Here is a 12,122-nt window from a genome sequence, read left to right as displayed (position 1 = left end):
AGATAAATTTCCCTAATGGGGAAAACAACACCTAACATCTCTCAAAGTCTGTGACGTAAATTTTCATTTCAATGGTTGCATCTACTCCAGAAAAATATGATTATATCAGCTATAAGCCGAAGAAGGATACTTTCGAAGTTAGTGAAGATAATTATTTTCAGTTCAATTTAATTTAAGACACCGTCTAATGAAGAACTGGGGAGGATGAGGCTACACACACATTACACAGCCTAACCAAAATTTTCATTTGTAGCCTTTTGTCAAGACAAAAATTTTAATACTTAGTAAAACTACTATCATATCTGAATGTTCCACAAGCTCAAAGCCAATTTCTATTTAGCAGTTCGACCTAATGACTGTTTTTCTTCCTTACATTAAATATTGCAAGACCTGCCCCCTAGGAGCAGAGGTACATGTTGCAGTAAGGTCATCCTAGCTTAACAAAAATTCTTCAAAAATTACACAGGTCGACTACTCTTCATAGGCTAACCAAGATATAAGCTACTTCTAACCTCGTTTCAAGTTAAAAATATAACACAACACACATACATATATACTATACTGTATATATAAAATATAGAAAGAAGAAAAATCATGGGTACTTACAGTTTCTATACATCGATGCGACGGCGATATGAAATTTAAGCCTCTGCTGCCTTTGCCTCGAAAACATTCTTGAATGTTGTTTATGAACATCCTCCTCACCGATTTCATGCTGTAGACACAAAGGGCACTGGCCTTGTCTGGACGCGGAGACCCTTCTCCCTCGTTCGGATCCGACGGGGAGAAGACGGCGAAGAGCACATCGTCGTTCGTCTGAATACCCAACTGGGTAGCCAAATCAGTGCCTGGTTTGCCCACGTAAGCAGCCTGCGCCAGGTTGTAGCGTTTGCCCTGCTGGTCTTTGCACTCGATGGGGATTTCGGTGTACGAGTAATAGGCGGAGTCGTTCTGACACACCCGCACGAGCTTGCTGATGTACGGCGACCCAGCGTCCGTGTCTTCCATCTGCCGCGTCAGGAAATAACTGAATTTTTCGGAGCCGAAGCCGTAGACGTAGGTGATGGGGTACCTCTCGCGGGCGAGAGAATTGACCAACATGCGCGTGCTGGTGGTGACGTCCGTGACGGCGATGTCGAAAAACTTGTCGTCCTCCAAGGACCTCGATGCTACGGCCGGCACCTCGTCTCTGTAGACGGACTTCCCTGTGTATGTGACGCCGATGTAGAGAACGTGTGACACCGGTGGATTGGGTGGCCCAGGGGCTATGAAAGCCACGGTGGAAGCCGTAGCATTGTTGGCCACGATGGCCTCGCTGACATTGCGGTTGAGCACAGTGATGTCACGCAGGTCACGCACTTGGCATGAGCCTTGTCTAATGGTGCCACACACGATGAGGCGAGACCTCGTGTCGTCAATGACGAGCACCTTATTGACATTGTTGGTGGTCTTCATTGTACGAACAGTATCGCTCTTACAGTCGCTGGCCGAACACTCGATCGAGTCGTTGACTGGACCCGTGACCACCGTCTGCAGGGGTTTCAAGTTGGGGTCCAGCTGGTAAAGGCGATTGACGCCCCCCGCGTACACGGTGCCCGTGCTCTTGTCGACGGCCAGATGAGTGAATTGCTGGAAGCCGCTGTCTTCGTACTGATCGACGATGAAGAGGGAGTCTCTGGCTTGTGGCTCTCCACCCCCTACAACCCTCGGGCTGCTTCCAAACAGCAACATCAACACAGCAAATAGACAACGCCATTTTGCCCACGGATGAATGCCACCACCCCCGCCTCCACTATCTCCACCACCCGGGGGCGCTGCCCCCGCCAACGTTACACCTACACTCATATTCTAATCATCATCCCGCTCCTGAAAAGAGAGAAAAATAAAAATTAATAATCGGCATAGAATAAACAAGGAACCTGGAATAAAAAACATATCAAGATGATCACATAATGAATTAATGTTAAAAACTTATTCTATTGCTCGTAGCTGGTAATGATTCCATTAAACAAAATAAAAGATACTAAAACTCTTCGCATCTCTCAATAAAACGTTTTAATCCGAACTTGGAAGGAACGAGCGAATAGAAAGGTTGCACTAAATACCTCAGGATGATGCACAATCAATACCTGGCAGAACTCACCTACAAGAGACAGGGGAAGGGGAATTCCCTTTTATAAAGTTATAGCAGTACGTGCATGCACGGAGGCACGCACGTAACGGATAATTTCTTAAGAAATTACCGTTCCTACCGAAATATAAGGGATTTCGTCCCCCCTCCCGTCGATAATTTCGCAATGGAAAAAGATTACAGGGAGTCAATGTACGACATAAATTGTATTTTACGCAGATTAGACGTCAATTTTCAAGAAGCTTATTAACAAGGTACATTACGATAAGGAATTCTTATTCATATTCATATACTTTGATTGACGCATTGATCATCAATAACAAAGTAATAGAAAACAGTTCGTGTATGTTTTAAATCTCTTTTATCCGTAACAAAAGCAAACATTATATAGTAAACATATTTTAATTCAAGTTGATATCTCTGATGTTCAGCAGATACAAATGTTTAAAAACAATATTTCTAACAAAGGCTGATAATGACATTGACAACGAACCTACAAAACGCATAAGTTTAACATGTCAACTTTTTTCTCTTTTAACAAGTCATCTGTGGGGTTTAAACCTTGTAAAAAGTAACGTCCTATCGTATAACAAATCTTGCCATCTGAGGCCATTTAACAATAATGTTACACACTTGTAATCAATGCAGCTAAAATCAAACTAAGATTTAAATTAAGATAATATTCTACGTATTTCATCGTCATCATTCTGCTCTCTCTCTCTCTCTCTCTCTCTCTCTCTCTCTCTCTCTCTCTCTCCTCCTCTCTCTCTCTCTCCTCTCTCTCTCTCTAACTTATACAAGTAAAAATGTTTATCTCACTCTCCCATAAAGCTGAACAATAATGATAGCAAAAAGAACAGCATAGATTCCAACCAAAGTTTAAACGGAGGTGAACCTTTCAAGTTTGGTTCAAAAATCCTTTTTATATCCCCTCGTAACTTATAGCCACGCTATGATTCCCTATCCTTTCAGATGTTATAATCAAAATAAAAAAAATTCAAGTAATTTATGAAATAATACGCCATAATTCTAAATTACTACCAGCTTGTAGAACTCAGTCCACCCACAAATTTCTGGATCAATATCTACTTGATTCGCTTTCTGGCTTCTGGATAAATTATTTCAAACTTCCCTACATATCAAAATTCGAAGGGAAAAATTCGGACTCACGTATACACATATTCAAACCTTTATCATATGGTTTCCAGGTTTAAATGTCGCTCATGAATGGCCGAGGCAAGGGACTGTGATATTACACTATCAAGAAGGACAATGCCATAGAGACTAACCATATAGCCAGCGCACGAGCCCCTCTCCACCCAAGCTAGGACCAAGGAATGCCAGGCAATGGCTGTTGATAACTCAGCAGATAGACCTATTGCTCCCCCCCCCCCCCAAGGACTGTGAGGCTGCAGCAACTAACGAGTTTGAGCGGGACTCGAACCCCAGTCTGGCGGCCACCACAACCAGGATTAATGATAACAAACACACACACACACATATATACATATATATATATATATATATATATATATATATATATATATATATATATATATGTGTGTGTGTGTGTGTGTGTGTGTGTGTGTGTGTGTGCGCGTGTGTGTGTGTAAAGTCACTCATTCACTTGACTAACATTTTCGAACAACGAATCCTGCAACTAAGTCCCAGTAGCTCTACTAAAGATCTAAAGCACTCGCTATCTAATATTCGTGATACCAATTTCCTTGTCATTTATGAATACTTTGATCGTTTCTACTCAACTGTGCATTGCTCTAAAATAAATTTAATATACTATTTTCTCAGTTTTCCCAGACTTTATCTCGTATCTTGTAGTTGGCTTTGTTTTCTTTAACGCAAAACTCTCTCTCTCTCTCTCTCTCTCTCAAGCAATGATCTCCCACACTTTTATTGCTTCCTTCCCTTCCTTTTCATTCCCTCTTCGTGCTTCAGTCTTCTGCGAAGCGAGGCTTTCACCGACTCAGGCATCTAACATTCCAACTCGTCTCCAATTTCATAAGGAGAATCTCATCCAGCTCTTGGAAACTCGACATTTTTTGCTTCAGGAATTCTAGGAGAGAGAGAGAGAGAGAGAGAGAGAGAGAGAGAGAGAGAGAGAGAGAGAGAGAGAGAGAGAGAGAGAGAGAGAGAGAGAGAGAGACTACTTAGGAAATTTCAATTAAAAGTTGGAAGAATAGTAAACATAAATGTTTGAAAAAGACATGCTTGCTATTCAAGGGTAATGCAGGAGGCATCTCTCTCTCTCTCTCTCTCTCTCTCTCTCTCTCTCTCTCTCTCTCTCTCTCTCTCTCTCTCTCTCTCTCTCTCTCAGGCGGTATTTTATATATATATATATATATATATATATATATATATATATATATATATATATATACATATATATATATATATACATATATATATATATATATATATATATATATATATACCACCAACATTACAATCTTTTAGAAAAGCAAATCTACGTTTGAAATAGAAAAAAAAAAAAAAAAACATCTAACACACTTAGGCTAAAACAATGCACATTTCTCTTAAATGTCAGTCCCGTAAATTAAAACATTATGCAAACAAAAGAATTACAAAAATATACTAAAACTGTTAAAAACTATATTTTTTGTTTTTGTATCGTTGTCTGAGACTGTGGAAATGCTGTCCTTTTTATGGGCTTAAAAAATAGTATATGTGTAATTTTTTCTCCTTCAAGGAGGGGGGGGGGGGGTTTATAGAAACTAGAGGGGCAATCAGTAGACCGCAGACCTCCGACGCGGCAGCCACTTTCTCAACCTTTTGCTCGACATTAACCTTTGACCTTGTCATGTATCAATTGGTGTGAATTTTCATATACTTAAATATGAACCAAGTTTGAAGTCTCTGTGACAAGGATCTCCAAAACTTATGGTTGATTGCGTGAATTGGACATTTTCTTGACCGTGGCCTTGGCCTTTGACCTTGACCTTCCAGAACTTAATTATTTCCTGATTTTTACATCAAAGTTAATCCCTGCAAGTTTCATTAATCTACGATACAAATTGTGGCCCGGAAGCGAAAACATAACTTCCGTCCAATTTCGTTGGCGGAGGTAAAAATGATGATGCTACAAGTTCTTACATTGCTAATTCCACCCAGTTTCCTCTACATTCAGCACCTCTTAAAGAGTATCTGCAACAGTCTGCCGCTGTAACTAGGACCAATTCCCTATTTCCTAATTCAATCTCAAATGGCACTGCAGCCGTGTTAAGCGACGCCCAATTCCAGCTCCTCTTACTATAAACCCCATCACGCCTTTTCCCTATTTGCGGTGTTACTGGCCCTTCTTACACTCCCACCCCACCCCTCTCTCCGTCTTCATCTTCCCCCCCTCCCCTTCCACTTTCGCCCAATTTCAGCTGGGTCAACCTTACTGTACCATTTGTTTAACTTATGTAAGCACCAAGTTTGGGATTTACACTCAATGCTACAAAGAAGCTTGCAAATTATGACTTGGTCTAAAATAAGGACAGGAGAAAGTAAAGTGGGTAGCTGGGAGGATTCCTTTAAGAGGGAAAGTCAAAATTTAATTTTATAACCGAGAAAACGAATCCTATATCTTTAGATAATCCATACTATAATGTGTCGCATGCAAATTGCTCGTAATACTACAAAATGCTACCTCAATTTTGACGCATGTAAAGAGCGTAAATAAGTTGCAAAAATTTATCTTATACCACTATCTTAGTTAAGACGGTGTTTTTCATCGTTTCACAAACTAACTTCGTCTCTTTACAGTACATAATATCAAACGATAAACATTCTTCCATTAACAATCTTTTCAAACTGATTTCAGCCACTGACAATCTCCTTACAGGAAATTTTGCATGAGTAAATCTAAGACCTTTTCTCAAAGATTCTGTGCAAAAGTCTCTCATCTCTTCACGATCATAAAACCGCCACTTTTCTAAGTACATTATGGCAACATTTTACTCTTCTCAAAATCAGAAGCTGCTACATTTTCATCACCAAAACACGGTCTCCTCTCTCTTCTTACCACAAACATAATGGCTTTCCTTCTCATCTTTTCACAAGCTTACTAATTATTCTCGGCTTTTAAGATCAAACCCTTCCTTTCTACCTTCCAGTGGCTTAATCATTCTCCCTCTTATCTCTTTGTAGTGAACCCATTCCTTTCTGTAACTTTTGAATAGCAACCCGTTTCCGTTTGCTTTTTTTTTTTTTCAGACACAAATTCGTTTCGCTTTCAGTGCTTTCAGTGAAGAGTTCAATTTACCCCAACCCTTTTCAAAAGCAAATCCAGTTACCCTCTACCATTTTTTGAGGGAAATTTAATTAGCCTCTTCCTTCCCAGAGGCAAACTCAATTTCACTTCCTCCCTCTTTTCTCTCTACTTTGGCTATTTCTGGTACACATTTAAATAATCTACTTTTTTTAATCATATTCAATTAAACGTTATGCTTTTAAAGGGAAACTTTACATCACCATGCACTATTTCCAAGGATAAATTCAATAAGGTACACTTATTTCCAACAGCAAACTCAGAGACCCTTAATTTATTCTTTTCCCAAGCTAAAATAAACTGTTTAATCTACTAATTTCAGAGTTCAATATTCTCAATAATTAACAAAACTCAATTCCATTACACCCATTTAACAGGCTTTTTTGAGGGAAATTTAATTAGCCTCTTCCTTCCCAGAGGCAAACTCAATTTCACTTCCTCCCTCTTTTCTCTACTTTGGCTATTTCTGGTACACATTTAAATAATCTACTTTTTTTAAATCATATTCAATTAAACGTTATGCTTTTAAAGGGAAACTTTACATCACCATGCACTATTTCCAAGGATAAATTCAATAATTTACCCTTAGCCTATTTCGAAAAGCAAACTCAGATACCCTTAATTCATTTTTTCCCAGGCTAAAAATATTGTTTAATCTACTAATTTCAGAGTTCCATACTCTCTATAATTTACAAAACTCGTTTCCATTACACCCATTTAACAGGCATAGATAATTCCAAGAGTCCAAACTGACTTAATGAATAGCCTTTAGCATTTTAAAAAGAGGCATGATTTATTTTCAAGAGAAAAGAACAGAACATCTGCATAGAGAATTTAACATGATGGCGAGGTCCCTAGTACTTTCACACTAAGAATAATTATTAGAAAAATGTAAAGATAATAAGCGCTTTGATTGATCTCTCTCCAGTTTTATTTTCACAATCTTCACGATTCCTATAAATGATATTTTACAAAAAAGATGCTAAAATAATCAAACAATACGATAAACAGACACTGAAATGCACTATGGGCACTTCAGGGTAGAATATTGGCGATATGTGCCCAAAACCTCCCAAGTATTCAACAGCTTTTGCTTCACATTTTTCTTAGTAATGATATTCATATGAGCCACTTTATTCCAAAACTGTGTCGACAAGTTTTAAATTTAAATGCTCCATCTTTGAAGTTGTCCGAATTTTATGCGGTCTAAAAATTAAAGGAATTTTGGTATTTCTTAAGTGGAACAATTCAAAACCGGACTTCTTAACGTAAAAAAAAAGGAGCTAACCTACCGTGAACTCAAAACCTTAAAATATACCCATAACGCCTATCTTTAGGACGAGGACCGACCAATATTTGGCATCTATCCACAAGTCTCATTCTTTATTCTGGCAATAAGAACATTCTCTTGTATGATTTCAAACTATTTTTCAAATAATTGCCTTACTCTGAGCACATATAATGAAGTTTGTCCCTTCACAGTATACACCAAGTGGCAGCTGTTTTAAGTAGAAATTCTTGGCATGAAATAGGTTCGCCTTCTTTATAAAATATGCCAAGGTCACTTATATTGGGTACATGCAACGTTGGTTTCTACCTGTCAAATTTGATCAAAACCTAATAAATACGAATTAAAAATAACACAAAACCGGATTATTAAGTGATGACGGAAGGAAATTAATTATTCTAAACTTTTATCTTTTACTGATATCTAGTCATACGAACACTGGATAGACCAATATCAAGTCAATCTCAACTTATTGTATACTAAAGTCTTGCCTACTGTAGAACAGAGAGTACTTTTTAGTGATTTTGTTTTTGTTGACATGTAGCATGGTAAAAAATTGTATCAATTCCGTATTTACCTTGAAAATGAGATTTAGTTTTTGGCTGTACTTATGTCTGTTTACGAGCAGAATTATGCAATAAGTTAGGTATGGACTTTCCTGAAAACTGCACTAGAAGGTGGACCTCGTGACCGGCAATAAGGAATAAGTTGTGAGAGCAATATAAGCAACTTTTAATGCAAGGGGGGACCTTTCATAAAGGGGAAGGGGGGGGGGGTGTGCTTGTTAAGAATTTTGGCGGTAATTTGTGGTCTACAAAGACACTGTAAACGACGGTAATATATATATATATATATATATATATATATTAATATATATACATATATATATATATATATATATATATATATATATATATATATATATATATACATACATACATATATGTGTGTTTTTGTGTGTATACATATCTAGGTATATAGTGTGCATACAAATATACTATATATGTGTATACAGTATATATACGGTATACTTATTTCATATCTAATTTAACCCCCATTTTACTGATGCTCAAAAACCTGTAAATCAACATAACACGTGTTATTTACGGGGAAACATTTCTCACCAAACCAGAGAGAGAGAGAGAGAGAGAGAGAGAGAGAGAGAGAGAGAGAGAGAGAGAGAGAGAGCTTGGCAACTTCCCTGCTATAAGTGTGAGGAAGGGCTTAGTCTTACCAGCCAGGCCTAACACTGATCCAAAGGACCCCACACAAGATTCCGTGGGCTTTGCTAAGTAATCGATAGAGTAATGTAGCGGTCAAAAATACAATACTGAGAACTAAGGACGCCTCCGGTGAAATTTATTATTAAAGGAAATTTATAAAACATAAGCAAATATGACAATATGATTCTAAGAGCCATGAATATTTTTTATAATCATAAGCAGTGGTCGATCTTCTATTGATATTAGCAAAGATTGTCTAATGAATAGTTACCAGAAAGAAATACATCCTTACATCATTAGTTTAAATAATAATCAGCTGAGACCTAGTTTTATTTTTTTTTTTTTTAGATTATAAATACAATATTTTTCTTTCTTCGGAAAAAAAAAGAAAAAAAAAAAACCTGGATTCGTCAAGCATGGAACTCTCAAATTATGCTCTGAAAGCTCGTCACTCGATTGCTATGTTTGAAAAGCTATTGCATTAAAGATCCAATTACAGTATCCCCACGAGACACGCACACTAGCCCCCCCCCCCCCCCCCACACACACACACCACCCACTCGCTATTTTCATTTGAAATGTATGAAAAGCAAACCTTGACATAGCCTACTCGTGATCGAAATCAAATCAAGTCGACGATCATGCCCTCGTATTCAGCTTTTATTTCCAGAAGGTAACACAGCAGGGTAATAAAAATTTATGACGTAGGTATAAGAGGGCTAGAAAGAGGATCAATACTACGCATATGAGAGAGAGAGAGAGAGAGAGAGAGAGAGAGAGAGAGAGGTGCTTGCTATGTGAGCTGGAATGTATATAACATTGAAAACTGTAGATCGAGAGATTCCATAATCAATACTTTTGGGGGAGATTAAATAACTTGAACTTTCCCAACCCAATTTTAAAATAATTTTCTCTATTTAATTTTAGATCTTAAATCTTACGTCTTGAATAACTTTTGTCATAGAGCCAAATAATGCCTGAGGGTTAGTAAAATGATATATAAAAATAAGTATACTGGTGATAAAGTAACAATAATCTAATCTTAGTAATTAAGAGTACCTTATCACATTCCGCGAACTTATAAGGGTATTCTTACTTAAACTTGCGACCAATTTAAGAGCAGAATTGAGAGCAATAAAATTCGTGAGTCCATATTTTGCAAACAAAAGTTCTTCACATTTAGATAATGTATTCCTTCATTCACATAATTGATATAAACATATCTTGCCTATAACTTAACAGCACCGACAAATAAACAAATATAATACAGTTAGTAAGAAGTGAATTCATTTAAAACCTTCAAAGAAGATCACAGGAAAATTAAAACTTTTAAAATTTACTGCATAAAGATAGAGTTTAGAAGTCATATCTGTTATATATACCATTCGAAGGCTAATCTGAACCCAAAGAATTTACGTCTAACTTCCAAAAACCAATCATACAAGTCGCCATATCTTTTTCAGACATCAATTAGTTTTCCCAGTTATGATTTCAGCCTGGCGGAAAAAGATCAATGGAAAAATAGTGGGAATTGCGTAATTGGAAACATCCAAAAGAGCGTCCTAAACAAATACTCGATACGTTGATCTTAACTTTTAGATAACAAATTTCATCAATGACTCGCTTCTTCAAACGGCAACATCATTGCGCCTCGCTTTAACGGCTCTGCTGAATTTTAAATCGACGTGAAATGAGCAGGAAAACAGTAAAGGGGATAAGTTGCTTTATAAAAAAAAAAAACGGCAGATGTATAAAGTTACCTTCTCATAAATTACTATCTGTGAAATATAGAAAAATATAAAATATACTATTATTATTATTATCATCATTATTATTATCATTAATTGCTAAGCTACAACCCTAGTTAAAAAAGCACAATGCTATAAGCCCAGGGGCTCCAACAGGGAAAATAGCCCAGTGAGGAAAGGAAACAAGGAAAAATAAAATTGTTCAGAAGAGCACCAACATTAAAATAAATATCTCCTATATAAACTATAAACACTTTACCATAGAAAGAGGAAGAGAAATAAGATAGAATAGTGTGCCTGAGTGTACACTCAAGCAAGAGAACTCTAACCCAATGCAGTGGAAGACCATGGTACAGAGGCTATGGCACTACCCAAGACTAGCTTGATTACTATAACTATAGATTTTAAATGTCCACGTTTCGTTAAAACTACAGTAGATATACCATAAACACAAAGTGGTTGCCCCACACGAACAGGTATATATTAAAGTTGCAAGCCAGAATAAGGTTTAACAAAATAAAACACCCAAGTCTGACAAAGCTGTTAAACTAAATGCTTCAACTAGGACTTGCACTCACACCGAGTAAGAGGTCGGCAAGGAGCACTGGAGTTTATATATAAATTATATATACCGTGTGTGAGTAGCAGCAGCAAGTGGAGGCATGTTCATACATATATTCAAGACTGTCTTGTGTTACGCCGACTGTCCGTAGGTGAGTACGCTCCATCAGCAATCAATAAAAAGAGCTTGACATTCGGCTAACGTAATATTTTACAATTTCACTTACCGCCCTCTCTCTCTCTCTCTCTCTCTCTCTCTCTCCTCTCTCTCTCTCTGACAAGCAATGCGTTCCCCTGCCTCCCCGAAACACTTGCGTAACCCCCCCCTTTTTTTTTCCACATTACACGAACTCATTTCATCTTATTCCCTTTTCCGTATGGACTATGCACACGTGCGTAAAAACAAGGGAAAAAAGTGCCACGCACACATGTACAAACAAACTGTCGCTGGAAATGAGATTTAACGAATGAAATTCAAGTGGGAAATCTATTTGAACATCTCTCAAAAAGAGTCCCTTAACTCCAGTCTCTCTATTCATTTAGAAAGTAAGTACACAGAACAGTCCCTTGGTTAAGTCTTTAAAAAAAGACTAATTAAGACGTCATTTCCATAAGATTAGAAAAATAATCATAAAAGATTCATTTCCTTCCAGCTCCGTTTCTGGATAGCATTTCCATCCCGCTATGCATATGATACATCGAAAATGATGGCGTGTTTCATCCCTCCTCCTCGAATCTCTTTCATCACTCATCCGCCTATTTATTAAGTACCTGCTTCCCTCTTCTCTTCACTCTTTTTACGTCTCACTCTCCGTCGAACCCTAATATGAACTCACGAAAATCCCCTCTTCAACTCCCCACGAGCTTTCAACAATCAGGA

At 37.5% G+C, this 12,122-nt stretch overlaps 1 protein-coding gene across 6 annotated transcripts in view; it reads right to left on the bottom strand.

Annotated features, from left to right (window-relative positions):
* The window catches only part of PlexA (plexin A), a 144,140-nt gene that overhangs the window by 39,612 nt on the left and 92,406 nt on the right, over window positions 1–12,122 (bottom strand). For all 6 annotated transcript variants that reach the window (XM_068347102.1, XM_068347099.1, XM_068347103.1 and 3 more), the window contains exon 2: window positions 607–1,866. In XM_068347102.1, the coding sequence (XP_068203203.1) occupies window positions 607–1,845 (1,239 nt within the window). In that variant the 5' untranslated portion in view covers window positions 1,846–1,866. The remainder of the gene's footprint in view (window positions 1–606; window positions 1,867–12,122) is intronic.

This window comes from Palaemon carinicauda, chromosome 23, assembly GCF_036898095.1.
Source record: "Palaemon carinicauda isolate YSFRI2023 chromosome 23, ASM3689809v2, whole genome shotgun sequence".
NCBI lineage: Eukaryota > Metazoa > Arthropoda > Malacostraca > Decapoda > Palaemonidae > Palaemon > Palaemon carinicauda.
This window is presented reverse-complemented; position numbering and strand designations above follow the sequence as displayed.